The sequence below is a fragment of the Triturus cristatus genome, chromosome 10, assembly GCF_964204655.1.
Source record: "Triturus cristatus chromosome 10, aTriCri1.1, whole genome shotgun sequence".
Taxonomy (NCBI): Eukaryota; Metazoa; Chordata; class Amphibia; order Caudata; family Salamandridae; genus Triturus; species Triturus cristatus.
Genome location: NC_140593.1, coordinates 958,235,068 through 958,250,856, shown reverse-complemented (window position 1 = coordinate 958,250,856; position 15,789 = coordinate 958,235,068). Strand labels below are relative to the sequence as shown.

Genomic DNA, 15,789 nt, shown 5'->3' with positions numbered 1-15,789 from the left:
TTCTGTTCTATAAAGACATATTTCAAAAATTGCATTTCTGAGGCATCAACGTTAACCGAGCAGTAGCTAAAGGTTTATCTACAGCATGAGCAATGCTCAGAATTTCGAGAAAGCAGAACAGTCTCTTTCTTCTATATGTGAATGGTTTCAAGAGGCCAGAGTGTGACAAACAGTTCTTATGACAAAACGCATAAGGGTGGACTGGTTTATTCAATATATCTGCATATTAGGTATTTGGAGCTATGGACAACTATATGTCAAGAGGCAACTGAGTGTGCCACTATGATACCATTTACTTCTGTTCTCCAAACACTACAAACAACGTTTTGATCAGATTAGATTTCGACCTGTCTAGAATCCAACATTGTAACACTCACAGCTTAAATCATATTCACTCTCTCATGTGTTGCAATAAACTCTTACAGCATCTAGGTTTTACCAACATATATCACAAAATGTCCTTTATCCAGCCGGATGCTCAACGCCTGACATGCTGCCCACTGATTGGCCTTCTAACTTTAGATGACCTCCAACACACTGCTCTGAAATAAAAAAACAGCTTCTCAAATGTAACCTATCTTTCAATCCCAATTCACTACAGTAGTAAAGGGTCTCATATTCCTGTTTTCCCTTCTCTCAGTCAACCTCCTGCTTCTCTCAACTAACAAAGTTTGTGAAGCTGACTGGAGCTGCAATGATGGAAGTACTGCAACCTCATTGACACTGTGCTTGCAAAAAACTCACAGATTTGAATCAGATCAAAGCAGAATATCCCTGAAACACTGACAATACAACCACATGAAGATAGCTCCAAAAGCACTCTGTTCACAAGGTTCATGACCATATTGAGGTATACATAATAGATGCTGTGATAGCACCTCACAAAGCAGCTGAATGGACCCTTTACCATCCAGGTCTATAGCAAACAGATATAACACAGTGACATGACCCTGACAGTCTGGGACACTAGGCTGTGGAGCATACCATACACAAGACATAGTCATACTACAGAAAATTTACATTTGTACTTACATGTAAGTACTTAGGCTCAACTAAAGCTATGAACGTGATCGATTTCCTTGACTACTGAGGAAATTCTATGAGAAGGGTTCCAATTTTTAACTTTTGCATCCTGACCAAGCCAGTAGGCTTGCCTTTTAATATCAACATCCTATTTTATAGTGTCTGTTATCTGTGGGTGGTATTTTAATAGGTTTCCGGGCTGGCTAGGGGGTGTTAACTGTTAGTTGGATGTCACCATAGATATACCCACCAGACATCATACATAAAGGGCCCGATTCCGATGCGGTTACGAATGGCTCTGAACCACGGTCAGAGCCATCCTAACCGCATTGGACCTGCACATTCGGATTCCTTTACAACTAAGCCATTCCAATGGGCTCAGTCGGAAAGGAATCCGAGTCGGTTTTCCGGATGGCTTTCGACTGGCTCGGAGAGCCTGTCCGCCATCCGGAACCCCTTCAGTACCCCCCTGGCAAGCTATTTTCGGCCAAGAGAGTACAATGGCAGTTTCCCACTACCTTTCTGTGCCTGCCTTTCCAACACAGAAAGGCAGTGGGAAACTGTCTTTGGTGGCCCCCAGCAGGGCCCCCATGGGTGCGAGGTTGCTGAATGGTGGCCTAGGGGGCACCGATGGTGCCACCCTGTTGATCCCTGCACCTGGTGGCAGGCACCTTGGGGTGCCTGCCACAGGGTGCAGGGATGAACTGCCCCTCTACACTTAATGATGCGAGCATGTATTCCGTCCGGAATGCATGCTCTCATTGTTAAGTATAGCACTGCGACCCCACAGGGTTCGGTCGCATCCTACTTGCAGGTCTAGAACCGACGACAAGAAGTCGTTCGGTTCCTGTTCCTGACCGATGTCGAACGAACTCCAGTCTGTGCTACATCGGAATCGGCCTCATAGTTGGAACTTAATGCGTAGTATTGAGTTGTGTGTGTGGAATAAAGTGATGCCTTCTTGAAAGTAGAAGCACTGACTGGACAATTATGGGGCGTTAGTTTGTTTTGTTCCTGCGTCCTACACCTCAGAGTAGGCCTTGGACTCCTCTGCTTCGCTTTCTTCAGAAATTCAAATGATACAATGGAAGGTCACAGACTTGTTATTTGAGAGGGATTCACATCCTTCCCAACTACTAACCCACATTCTTATATTGGTTTTCTTTCTTGAGTAATGCACCATATGTATCCACAAATATCTACATGGTAGGTCGAGGATCCTAGGTGTGTATAAAAAGAAAGGATCATTTACTATCCCCCCCGGTACAGTGTGTACATGATTCCAACACTCATAAAGAATCTACAAGAGGAAGATGATTATGTACACCAGAATGTATTTTATGTTGTTATGTATGGGATACGCATACTAGAATGCAATTGTATTTAATATAAAAAAACACTAGGTAAATATTCTTCATAAAAACATGCGAGTGAGCACTTGTTCATCTCGATTTATAAATGGTACAGACCCACAGGTGTTTAGTTAGCTTGGTAAACCAGGAACATAAAGCCTGCAAGGTTAGACCTAGACACCAGTGTGTAAAGAATATGGAAGTTTGGGATGTCTTTTAACATACACCCTCTTTCTATAGGGCTGTCATAACGCACCAGAAAGGTAACACTTTTTCATATTAGACCATCTATTCTGTTATGAACAGAGGTAGAGTTACTGTGGCTCCTCGAGGTAATTTCATCATTGATTGCTACCAGCAAAAGGCCAATGATAAAAAACTGGGAAACGTGCAATTAATCAGTTGTACTCTTGTTAGTCATTCTCTCACTTTTCTGCTGGGGACCTAAAACCAGCAGTAATACCATGAGGTAGAATAATCATTGCTGTCATGTATTACTGTTCAATTTAGTGCCAGTTGCCCACTTGGACTGGTCCACGAAGGGCTGCTGTGGACTGGAAATGACTGAGTTGTTGAAGTGTAAAGAATACTTAAAAGAGTAATTCATATTAGACAAAAGGTTCCGCTGATGTTTTTCTGAATAAGGGGAGAGAACTGGGGCAAGTGCACATAGTTCATTGAATTCTCTTATTCCAAGAGTGATTCCTACATTACCTCCTCATCCATCATCATCATTATGAGCGGCCCAGCCGGGTATTTGTTGCTTATTGGTCCAAATAAATGCTGTCAATACAGATGTTGGTTCAGTACCACCTAATTCAGCATGTCCCTGAATTTACCTGCAGAAATTTAACTCTGGGGTTTATATTTGTAGCTACTGCGCAAGTGGTGCAATTTACCATGTCACTTGTAATGAGGAGCTATGATTTGAGTTCTCACCCTCAAAGCGTGTCAAGGAAGACTTGGACGTAAGATAGACCATGGCACCCTTCCCACCATTGGCTTCCAGTGACTGCCAACAGCACCTCAAAATGCAAGAGCATTCAAAATATAGCCTGGAATTCGGTCTATTATACCTTAAATTACCATTATCCATTCCCCAGAAGGAGTCATTGGTGTCATTCTGGAAAATTGTCAAAAACTGGATTTTCAGCTAATCCTCACTTGTTGAGGCTGATACCTCCATGATACCTTACAGCGGCGGTGTGTCCTAGACAACTATTAAATAAGACATATATGACCAGGACTCGGAGTATGCACATTAATGAGAAGCAATTGGGCCATTAGGTAACAGGTCACAGACACATGATATCTATGATGTTAATTTAAAATAGCTGCACGTGTGTTATATGCAAATAAATCTCACAACTTTATTATCAAGAATAAAAAAATGTAGTCTTCATGCTGGATGTGCCTACCTTTGTCTTTTAGACACAGGATCCGTGTATCTCCCATGAGTAAAACTTGGATGTGCAGATATTCATTATGCTGCCAATGGCAACCTCGAGATGTGCACAGTTGTGTTATGTATGCTCTCTTTTTTCCCAGGGATAAGGTGCAGGAAGCAAAGAATAAGAAATCAAAGAAAGGTGGCAGTATAAATTGTTGTACCCAGTGCATGTACTCCATAACTTTGGTATGTTAAGTTCTTATCATATTTAATACAATTAAATACATTTTAATGTCATATTCTTAAACTTGTTTTGTATTTGAAATATATGTTCACTAAATTGTATCAAAAGTACAGTACACAACCAGTAATTGTACAATGTATATCGAAATGTGCGATTTCATTCAAACAAATTTGGCATTATAAATAACTGAGAGAAATTGAATGCTATTATTGGTGTTTCGTTATCTCTAAAGCTTTGTGATAGTTTCTAAAATAGAGAAGAAATTGGATTTCTTTTGTTTGCCTTTTCACATAGCATTATGTTAAAATGCAAACATGGGTATTATATTTTCACAGACCTACAGTATGTTGAGTTGTAGCTGAACCTCAAACCAGGCTCCCAGTGCTTAAATTGTAATATAATAATTGCAAAGGCCCACATTTTTGCTCAGAATCTCACGGAAAGCCCTGTTGAAGGTTGGTGTACTGTATACCAAGGCTAGTAGTCCTGATTTTTCATCATACTTCTTTAATGTTCCACCCCAATCCCAGCCTCTTTATCTCACTCTGGCAGGTTCTTTTTCACCTTTGTTTTCTCCCTCTGGCACTGTTTTTCTGTCTTTTCCTCCTTTTTTCCCTCTTTTGTTTTTTTCTTGCGCTGGATCAGAGGAAAAATAAGTGCTGGTCCCTAACAATGAGTGCTGGTGTGCCCCACCAGCATCACCAGCTGAAATTAAGCACTATGGATTTCACAGCTCCAAAGTTAGTAGCTCTGGTAGTTAGGCCACCTCTCCTGCAGTTGTTTTTTTGCACTTGTTGCTTTACCCACCCAATGGTATATGCTTTCCTTTGAGCCTTACTGTTCTGAAAGTTAGTGTTAGTATTGATTTGAATGATGCACACATTGTGCTTCTTTCACTTCGTTTCTACTCCCTCCCTAAAAAGCAAAATTGGCAATACTTACTCTTAAAGTTATTATGTGGTTGCAGTTCTTCAAGCTTAGGAGGGTGCAGTGATCTCGGGGAACCAGGTAAGGCCAAAATGTATGTCACTCACATGCTTTACAGGAAATTTAAATTCCAGGTGCACTTCTCTAACCCCAACCTTCCCTCAATGTATTTTGAGACAAAGGCTGAGATTTGCTAAGTCATGCCGCCGCCAGTACGATGCAAAATGACCCAAAGTGGCGCACGCTATTTACAATCCAGCGCCAAAGGTGTTTGGCACTTGAAAGATGAACTTTTTGCAGTGCAAACACCCATAGGTTTTGACACACAGGTCGGTCTACTAAGATTGCCAGTCCAGGCTCACATAAAAAAATAACACCTATATGATGTGCTCATTTCACCAAACAACCAACTGAGTGTCTACTTTAATGCACAGCACACGTCTAATGAATAGGAGCATTTCAGTGCAAAATACTTTATATATACATAGTTTATAGATGTCAAAGTTATTATGTGTGATGTACATTACAGCACACATGCAAAGTTGGAAATATTTTAAGAAAAGAAAACTTTTTTCAATACTACACCCTCACCTAGGAAACATACATTTTTGTCACAAATCCATGACTGCCTTTTTTAATAGTTGGAGCTTTGCATACAAATCACCCAGTGGATGCATAGGAAATTCCATGTACCACCCATGGTATGCCTCTTTGATACATAGTTTGATCAAATTTGCTGAGGTGAGCAAACCTCCTAGGGTTGGACAATTGATGTTCAGTGTGCTCGGAGGCTTGGTGAGGCTTTGGGCCATATTGGAGGGGAGAGATAATTGTGGCTGGGCAAGCCTGATGGCAGAGGACAGTGTGAGGTAGGAGATAAAAGTCAGATTTGTTTATGCTATGAAAGATTAAAGGATTTATTGGGTTGGATAGCCTCTAGTGCAGAAAGAGTGCCTTTTAGGTAACGGCTACAGATTTGTGTTTCCAGTTGACATCAGATGATTTGTGGGTAGCATTGACATGTAGAGAGGTGTCAGTCATGGTGTGTTGCCTACAACCGAGTGCATGAAGAGATGGTTCAATAAGCTATAGGTGGCTGCAGGTCTAGAGGACATGTCAGGAATGGAAAAGTGTTCTTTATCACGTGGTGTACAGCCATATATCAACTAGTAGAAGAGGATCAAACATACATTGTATTGAGGATAACATACCCTAGTTTGTTTTAGCACAATACATTTTTTATTCCTCTGATTGAAAAGGACCACATTCAACTTTTCATTCTTCTATTTAATTGTTTCTCTACTTTTTTCCACTTAGGCAAATAGTTTCATTCACCAGCGTCACACAGAGATACAGAACCTTTACATGTTCTTTAGAATCTTTTCACATTTATAGACAACATGGAAAACCAAATGTATTATTGTTTATGCATTTAGATATTTATGAAACATTGTTTATTATTATTGTATGCAAATCAAGCCAAACAATGCGATAACCATGAATAAGAGTGTTTCCGTCATGAGATTTGTGAGAATAAATATACAAATCTTTGAAATTATATATTTAATGATTCTTGTTTCTATTAAGTGATTCAGCACAGTCCCAAATGATGCATGAAGGCAAATTCAATTTTGCTTTGATTATATAGATTATTTATTTCAGAACAACGAAAGGAGTGCTTTCTGCTAGTGGAAAATGTGAACAGAAAAGCATTTGGCTTGTCATGCGCAAATCAGCATCTTGTAAATTAAATTGTGTTACTGTAGAGTGTGGTCATTTTATTAACACAAAACACATTTATTACTCCACTTTACTCAGAATGAGGGTGTTTATGATAAGAATAAGAGATAAAATGTAGTTGTAATGGTTGAGTTCAAATTAGAGGACAACCTATATATACTATTTGCCTCAAACAAAAGCTGTGGAGACAAGAAGCAGGTCTAATAATCTACCATTTACAGTATAAAATGCACAAGAGTTAGAAAATCGCCTGAAAGGCCCTTGTGGTGAGTTACTGTCAGCACACTTAATTAACCCTTTGGTCCTCATTGCAAGTTTAAAGTTAAGTGATGATCCCTATGCAAACACTTGTTTAACAGGAATTGAAATTGTGAGTTGTGTGATAATTATCACACCCTTGCAGTGATCCCTTGATCAATTCCAGCAGGCCAACGTGTTGAAATTTGCTGAGGGGAAAAGGCTCGTAAAAAAGGGAAAACGTGAAATTTTGGTGTGTTAAAATCCAATTCTGCATGTTATGCTTAATTTTTCTGTTGAAAACTCAGAATAGGAGGTATTAAACATGTGGCAAATGTTTTTTGCCACATATGGTAAATTCCCAACCCTGTTAAAACAAATTGGTAATGAGGACCTAAGTCTTTTCCTTTAGAATCCAAAAAATGGATTCTCTTGAAGGCCTTTGGCTGTACAGTTATTCATATATAATACTAAATTTACTTTATGTTTACACTGCAGTAAAATATTTTTCTTTTCTTCATTTCAGTCCTTCAAACGATCCAAAGAATTTATCTCAGATATGTTTCAGTCATTGCGACTTTGGCAGAAGACCCTGAAAACAATTGGCGGAAAGTTTGGAACAAGCGTTCTCTCCTATTTCATATTTCTGAAGTGGTTGCTGACTTTTAACATCTTCTCATTTGTTGTAAACTTTAGCTTCATAACAATCCCACAGGTTGTAGATCTGCCACCAAGCAACCGCTCCTTTAGTGGTCTGGAGCTTCTCACTGGAGCTGTAAGTACCTGCATAAACATTTGATCATTAGTTTCATCAAGGCTTCAGATTTGAAAACAACTTTTCATACAGAGAAATGCTACAAATAGGCATAAGAAGAGGACAATCCTTACGGGTTTAACAGTTATTAAACACCACTCTTATAATAATTGATTCTCCTATCAAAGTTGACTTAATTTTAGGCTCTGATCCCCAACCACCAATTGGCCGAAATCTGGCCAAGGTGGTCACACAGCTTAAGTGTATTATTGTTAACATGACCAGTTGACACTGTGGTTGTACAAAATGTATATATTTCTAAGGGCTTGCAAACATATTGCCCTTGAGCTTTACAGGATACATTTCAATGTTGATTGTTCAAAACTGGCAGATACTGCCTCAACTTGTCCTCCTAAGATATCTCTTAGATTGACTTGAAATCCAAGATTTTTGCAACTATGGCTGACTAAAGAGGTGACTGAGTAGGAGACATGTCACCAAGCTCCTCAAACACCTCAATAAAACATTGTTATAACTTTAGAAATAAGATTTTGTAAGGTTCGCTTAGCAAAACAAAACTCTATACTCTACAGATCGATTCTCATGTAAAACTTACAAAGCTGCATTTAAAAGGCATGGGTTACTTTCTATACAGCATCTTATTCGAAGTGGAGACCTGTCACCTCACACCATTCACCTATTGTTTTAACATTCACCCTAATAGTCCTGGCCCCTGGATATACCTTTGTAAAAAAATAGTTTAGGTAATTTTGCTTTTTGTAGACATTGCTAATCCGGGCCAACTTTTCTGAACATGTTTTTAAAAATGGTGGATGTGTTGCAGTGATGATATAATATTTCAGGAACAATGAGACCTATATACTTCATTTTTGTGTCAAATCATATGATGTGGGGGTCAAGTAGTCTTATAGAGACAGAAAATAACCTCTTAGAGCCACCCTTCTGCCATTTTCCAAAATTGGGCTCTATAATGATGTGTTTTGTCCATCATATTGGTATTTTTTTGAATATTGTTTTTGTTTCAGGTTTTAAAATTTGTAAACATGAGCGAAGCATGTGGTAACAGAGGCTCTTTACCTCATGACATGGTATTGCTAACTACAAGATCTGAGGATTCCTTCAACAAAGAAGAGGCTAAACTAATCCACAAGAAAAGCTAACATCAGCTAGGTTGGACAGAAGAGAGTTTGAGATGCTGCAGAAATACGGGGCAACACTAAGTTCACAAAAGATTGAAACTGATGAGTGAAGAGGATAACATTTTTATAACTGTAACAAGTGCTACATGTTATATACAATAAAAAAAAACTGGAAAAAAAGCTTTAAAAAATAGCAGAAACCAGTGAATCACAACAAGAATCCAAGTCTTCCGAGAAAGCCACGACAACCAAACCCAATGCCCATCCACTTAGAAGATAGATGGCTACCCCTTGTCCACCTCCAACAGCTGATCAAAGCAGAGGGATCTTCAATGTGTTATCTGTAGTTTAGGCAGAACAAGAGTCAAAGGGAATGACGAAATAACAAAGTACAGAGTATGTGAGTCACATAGGGCAAACGTGTTTTTATCTGCAGCTAGTTTCGTCCAAGATTAAGTTCTCAGCCAAGTAGCTTATCTAAACAGCGAGGTGAATGTATTTGCAGCAGATTTGAATGCCCACTCAAACTGCATCCCTGCGTACATTCGAAAATATGAATGTACAATGAGCTCCTAGAAGCAATGTAACCGTCGGCCTTCGTTTATGTTTGCACTCTTTGAAAAAGCAAATTAAGTTTTAAAGCCACTCTTAAGTGCTTGCTACGGGTTCACACTCAGTGAGAAATAATGGTCAACATTGATGAAACTGTATTGAGCCATAATAATGAAATACCGATTTTTCTGGTGAGAATGTACAATGACAAATTCGTTTTTGTCAGTCTAACAAAAAGAATAAACCATTTATGGTGCTGTCAGCTGATTTGACTCCTGAAGTTCTTGCTGCCAAAATAAGATCCCAGGATGCATTAAAATCAGCACGAACCATTTTAAGAAACATCCTGAAAGATTTCGATTTTGAACTTAATGACAAATATTGTAATGCCCCAGAGCTCCTCAAATCATGGAGGTCAACTAGAATGTCTGATGTTGTCTTAACATGTTTTACATCACTGTTTAATATCAGCAAAGCAAAACTGTTACAAACTAGGCCTCTTGAGTTCAGAACAGAAGCCGACAGCATTGATGATGGCTTTGAAGATATAAGCAAAGAAGTGGAAGACAATCCCATGAACTCACAGGCTTATGCTGTGCAAATGTACTGTCTTTTCTAAATCATGTTTTATGAATTACATCACGGCAAAAAGAAAACTCCGCTACACATGATGACTGCCCATGCAATATGACCAGTGCAAAAGTATTGAGCTAATCACTTAAATTAATAGGATTGGTGTATCAACAAGTTATAATGACATAGTACAGAGCAGCAACTGGTTAGCAGCTCATGCTGGAAAACCTTGTGAATCAGACAACACACCACTTCAAAGTCACTTTACCAGGAAAGGATTTAAAATTGCTGCTCTGGATAATTTTGATTTTGAAGACAGTTCTTCTTTGACTGGAAAATCCAGGACACATGATACTGCAATGATGCTTTTTCAAGACTGTAGCAATGAATTAGCTAATGGAAAACAAGATGTGTCAGCTGTAGGCATAAACAAATGAAGCTGCAAACTTATAACCCAACTTACTAGCTAACATGGGCAAAATCACTAAAAGCCATCAACACATCCCAGTCTACCAGAAGGTTTAAAAGTGGCTGAGGACATGGATCTTCTTCTACCTGATGCTGCAGTCTGCAAAGCTGATTTAACTGAATTTATCATAGCACTTAGTTGGTGCTGACTGAAGGATGAAGAAAAGCCAGTTCTTCCGTGGGCTGGATTTCATGCTCTGATCTCCCAAAATGCTATCCCACCGAAGAGGTTTGTGTTTTTACCAGTACTACCACCTCCAGTCGCAAACTATGCAACAATATACACATCTCTAAACAATGTATAAAATGTGCGTGCTAAGCTTGAAAACCAGCCTATCCTGCAAATTTTCTGGGATGAAGGTGTTTTCCGTATTGTAACTCACATTTTTATGAGCAATCCAGTAGAATTTGATGATCTTCATCCAATGTTGGGCATTTTTCATATGTTAAAGGTTGTGTTGTGGTGTTCAGAAAGTTATCTCAGTGGATGTGGCAAAACTGTCAAGTTAGTAGTGAACGGAACTCATTATGTTTGTTCGTTACAAGGTATGCTCATCATATCTGAGGCTATAGAAACATCGCTTTGGAATGCTTTCTGGAACAAGAATGACAAATTAGGTTTTGCATATCTTATCTCAGAAGTGAACAAGGCACAGGGTGCACTTCATTCAAAAGACATAATGCAAAGTCAGGCAACGTTCAATACACTCAGTTAAAAATCTGAAAACCTGGAAACCAAGTTTGTAGAGTTTGTCAAATAGTGTGAAGAAAAATCAAAACTTTGCAAGTACTGGGGAAATATTTTAGAAAAACTTGGTACATGCTGATCAAGAAGGTGAATGGGAGCTGGATGTGAAGACTGTGGCGTCAGTGATAACTGTGTTTTGTGACTTCAATTACACAAACTACCTGAGATATGGGTCCTGGTATTTGGAAAGAGTGAAGGAGCTAGAGGTGGAAAACCATACCTCTACAGAAAATGTATCCAAAGACATTTTGTGATGAAAGACAGAGTTGGAAGGGTGCTGTCGCTCAAGATATGAAACTGGTACAGGTGATCCAGAGATCAGAGAAAGGCTTCGAGGGAATTGTTGGTCAGACATGTCAAAGTTAATATGTTGCTCAATGGCAACTAGTTTACTAGGAAGTACTTTCTATTTGCATTGTTTTCAGAGAAATGACAAATTCAGAATTAATCGACCATCCTGAAACTGCTCCTCTCCACAAACTTCTGGGAAAGAGAGAGAAACGTTTTAATAAATATGTTGACAGCCTTCTTCATTTCATGCAGCAATAAGGAAACTCCTTTGAAATCACTGAGCCTGTGTGACTACACATCTTCGTGACCAAACAATATGTGTATAGCGATATAAAGACACGTCTACTAGATGTCCTTAAACATTGATCAAAATTATAGGCAGAATTGAAGCAGGAGAGATTTGTATTGAAAGAGAAAAAGCTGTTTGACATGATCACTTATACTTCCACGCTTCAATTGCCATAGTAAGAGTTTCATCCAACCAGCCACTACAAAACAGGTTACAAAAAACAACTTTTGAAAGCAAATGAGAAATTGATGTAGCAAAGGAAAGGGGTGAATTTATCAAGGACATTCTGTCGCATGATCTTCTTCCACAAAACGCATTGTTTGATGAAGATGCTGCAACCAAACCAGCGAAGCACAAACTAGTACAAGAGCTAGAAAAAAAAACACCTGAAGAATTAAAATTCTAAAAGGTAGCCTCATTGAAAACTGGTGTTGTTGTGGACTATATGTCACAATTGCAAATGGTTAAGATTTCATCCATTCAAAACTTCGGAGAGATCATTCAGACTGTTCTAGAGATATCAAAGTCAGTGTGCACCTTGCACATTGTCTTTGACAGTTATTTTAAACTATCTGCCAAAGAATGTGAGAGAGTCAGACAAATGTCTACAAGTGGAACAATTGACCTAGCTGCAGTGAAAATTCGACACCTATACCTGTCCAACGTGATAAAGTCTGGTCCTCAACATCGTACAAGATGAACTTGGAGATGTTGACTCACCAAAACACTGCTGATGCTTCAGTGAACACTAGGTGTCCAATTATTGCAAGTGGAATGATTGTCAATGAGGACTTGGTGCCAGCAGAGATTGTTCAAAAGGTACGGGCCACATTGTTCAAGAACTTAACAGAAAATTGGAGGAAGCTGACCTTCGTGTTGTGCCACAAGCTAAGTGGGCTGTTCGAATTGGCTCAAATCGAGTCATTGTACTGGCAAATAACACAGATGTTATTGTGCTGCTTAGATTTAATACAATGTTCATAAGTCTAGGATTGTCAGAGTTATAGATAAATTATTGAACAGGCGAGAAAAGACACTTAATGCCCTCCATATTCTGTACGAGAGGCTTGACTAGAGACTAGAGATGCCCAGTGTTCTTATGGGTGATGACACTATGAGCAAAATTGGAACAAAGCTTGGAACTTTAACTGTTAAACTTGTAAGTTTCTAAAAGGATTTGCTTAGACAGAAGAAGAATGTGACTTTCAACACATAGAAAAATACCTTGTACGTGTGTGGAAAACAAATTCTGACTGTCACACATTTGACGATCTTCGGTACAGTGAGTTCAAGAGATCAGTTCCACTAAGTGACCTACCACCTACATCATATTCTGTGCGTGGACACATTAAAAGAGCATTCTACTTGATCAGAAGAGGCGTGGATATTTTGGATCATGCATATGTACATAAAGATCCATGTGAATTAGGTTGGGAAGATATTGATGGGGTGCTAAAACCTACAAAATGTCTAAAGCCTCTACCCACCAAACTTACACGTATATGTACTTGCAAAGCCTGTGCTACAAAAAGATGCCCCTGTCAATATGCTCTTCTCAAATGTTCAACATTCTGCAAATGTACCATGAGTGATTACCAAAACAAATAAAGTGAACTATGACAATGGGTCTAAAACAGGAGTGATAAACATTATTTTTTCTCATATTCAGATCATAAACATTGTTTGCTGTCTACATAAAAGGATTAAAAACATTATTCTTTGTTTCATTTCTATATATGTCTCTTCTTCCTCTATTATAGCCGCCATTTTAGAAAATGGCAGAAGAGTTGCTCTGAGGAGTTATTTTCTGTCTCCCTAAGACTACTTGACCCCTAAAACCTATGTTTTGACACTATAATGAAGTATACAGGTCTTATGGTGCCTGAAATATTCCATCATCACTGCAACACATCTGCCATTTTAAAAAAATGCTGTCCAGAAAAATTCAGACTGCATCAACAATGTCTACCCAAGCTAAATTACTTCTCTAATGATCCAAAAACACAAATCAAAAATGAAAATCTCTAGACAACTATTTATTCATGGAGGTTTATCAAGGGGCCGGGATTATAACAAGCAAGAGGCTCAGTCTGCTGGGGCACCCCTTACCTACGTGTGATTTATATACTGCTAAATCTTAAGACCAACTTTACTGAGCAGCTACTCCATCATCAAAAACAACTTGCTTTGTCCCACGGATATATACATTGGGATTTCAACATAGACTGGGGAAATAAATTGCCACAGTTATTGGAAACATGGTGCTAAATGTACAAATCAGTCAGTTTAGTATTTCCTGATTGTAAATTTTTCCTCTTCGCAATTTGGAAATCGCAAATACCCATGCAAAATTGTGTCATAGACACATTTTGTGATTCCCATTTGGCCACAAATAGACCAGCCTCATTATTATTCATGAGGTATGTCTCGCTTTATGACCCTTGGGAATGACCTGTACTCACAGGAATGGTGACCTGTTGGGGACAGCAGACCATCATGTTTGTAATTGCTTTTTAAATACAACTTTTTTCTTTTGTAATGCAGCCCATTTTCTTTAAAGGAAAACTGGATGCATTTAAAAAATGAAAAGCTACCTTTTCATTTTTTGAGAGTAGGTAGTGGTCCGTGGCACCACTACCTGCTCCTAAAAAATGCTGGTGCCCACATTCGCAAAGTGGAAGGGGTCCCTTGGGGACTTCTTCCCATTTGGGAATGGGTTACCACCAACTTGAAGTTGGTTGTAACTGCAAATGTTTTGCAATGGCATTACTGGTAGCAAAATATTCCTACATACCAGTGTAACTCGCTATTAGGAAGGGACCCCTAAACTCGCCTCTTCCTAATAGTGATTCAGAACCCTATTTTGTGAGTCAGTACTAGGTTACTGACTCGCAAAATAAGGTTGGTACATGGCAAAAAAGCATTTTAGAGTTGCAAACAGCCTGATGGGCCGTTTGTGAGCAGTAAAATGCTTCGTACATCTGGCCCTTGGAGTCACTGCTCCAACTGCACTACGTGAGGCAGTTTTCATCCAACCCAAAACACACAGAACATCACATCCTACAATTAATAATGACATACTGGAAAATGTTACATTCCATATAAAAACTGACATTTCTTAATACCATTTCATATAATCACTAAGAAATCACCACATCACTAAAAGATACAAAATATGAATGCTTGGTTTTGTCCACTTAACAAAATAAATGAATTTCCGAGAGAGACCATTGTCTTTCCAAAAATAAATGCTCTGTGCTCGAAAAATGATAACTTATAGCTGAATACCAAAATGAAATAAAACAATTGGTATCATATCCTCCTTGGGTGCGCAAAAGGGCAATTAGGGGCAATTGAGCCACAGCCCTGGGACCTAGGGTTATTTGCTTATGATGTCCTGGGGTCCATCTTACTATGGCTCTGCAAACTGGGCCAAGGACATCCCTTTCAGCCCTTGAGTATCCGTGGTAGCGATGATGGACAGTCACAAACTTGCCAGGGAGGTTAATGTGGGGGGCGGGGGGGGGGGGGGAATACAACAAGCTCAGCCCTCAACAGACATGCAACAGTGTAATAACCTGATTGTCCACCTCATTGCTTATCTCTATAAAATGAGAAACACTTTATTACACATTAAAACTCAATACTCCATACCACACAAAAGTATCAGGTACTCAGAGTATCTGCTGAGGGACCACTTCCTCCTTGTTATCTCCCTGCTGTCAGGATATCATCAATACTGCCCTAAACAAGATAACTTTCAACGGCAGTTGAAAACTGGACCTATAATACCAATAGTTAGGACAGCAAAAGTGAAATTTGAAATGTGTGACTTTACAAATCAATGAGTATTTTACTGCCAGTTCCCTTTTTGGAGACTGCCAGTCCGGTTTTAGAGAAGGTTTCAGTATGGAGACTGCTAGAATGACAGTACTCAACAAAATGCTGAATGAAGAAGAAAACGTCATGTTGGATCTAAAATCAGTGTTTTATGCAATAGATAATGGAAGGCTACTGGCCATCACAGAATAGACCTTCATA

General features: G+C 39.0%; 1 protein-coding gene across 1 annotated transcript in view; it reads left to right on the top strand.

The window, feature by feature from the left end:
* TMC5 (transmembrane channel like 5) overlaps positions 1–15,789 on the top strand; it is a 524,224-nt gene that overhangs the window by 231,143 nt on the left and 277,292 nt on the right. The window contains exons 7-8 of the mRNA XM_085628842.1: positions 3,924–4,011; positions 7,440–7,688. Of these exons, the coding sequence (XP_085484968.1) occupies positions 3,924–4,011; positions 7,440–7,688 (337 nt within the window). The remainder of the gene's footprint in view (positions 1–3,923; positions 4,012–7,439; positions 7,689–15,789) is intronic.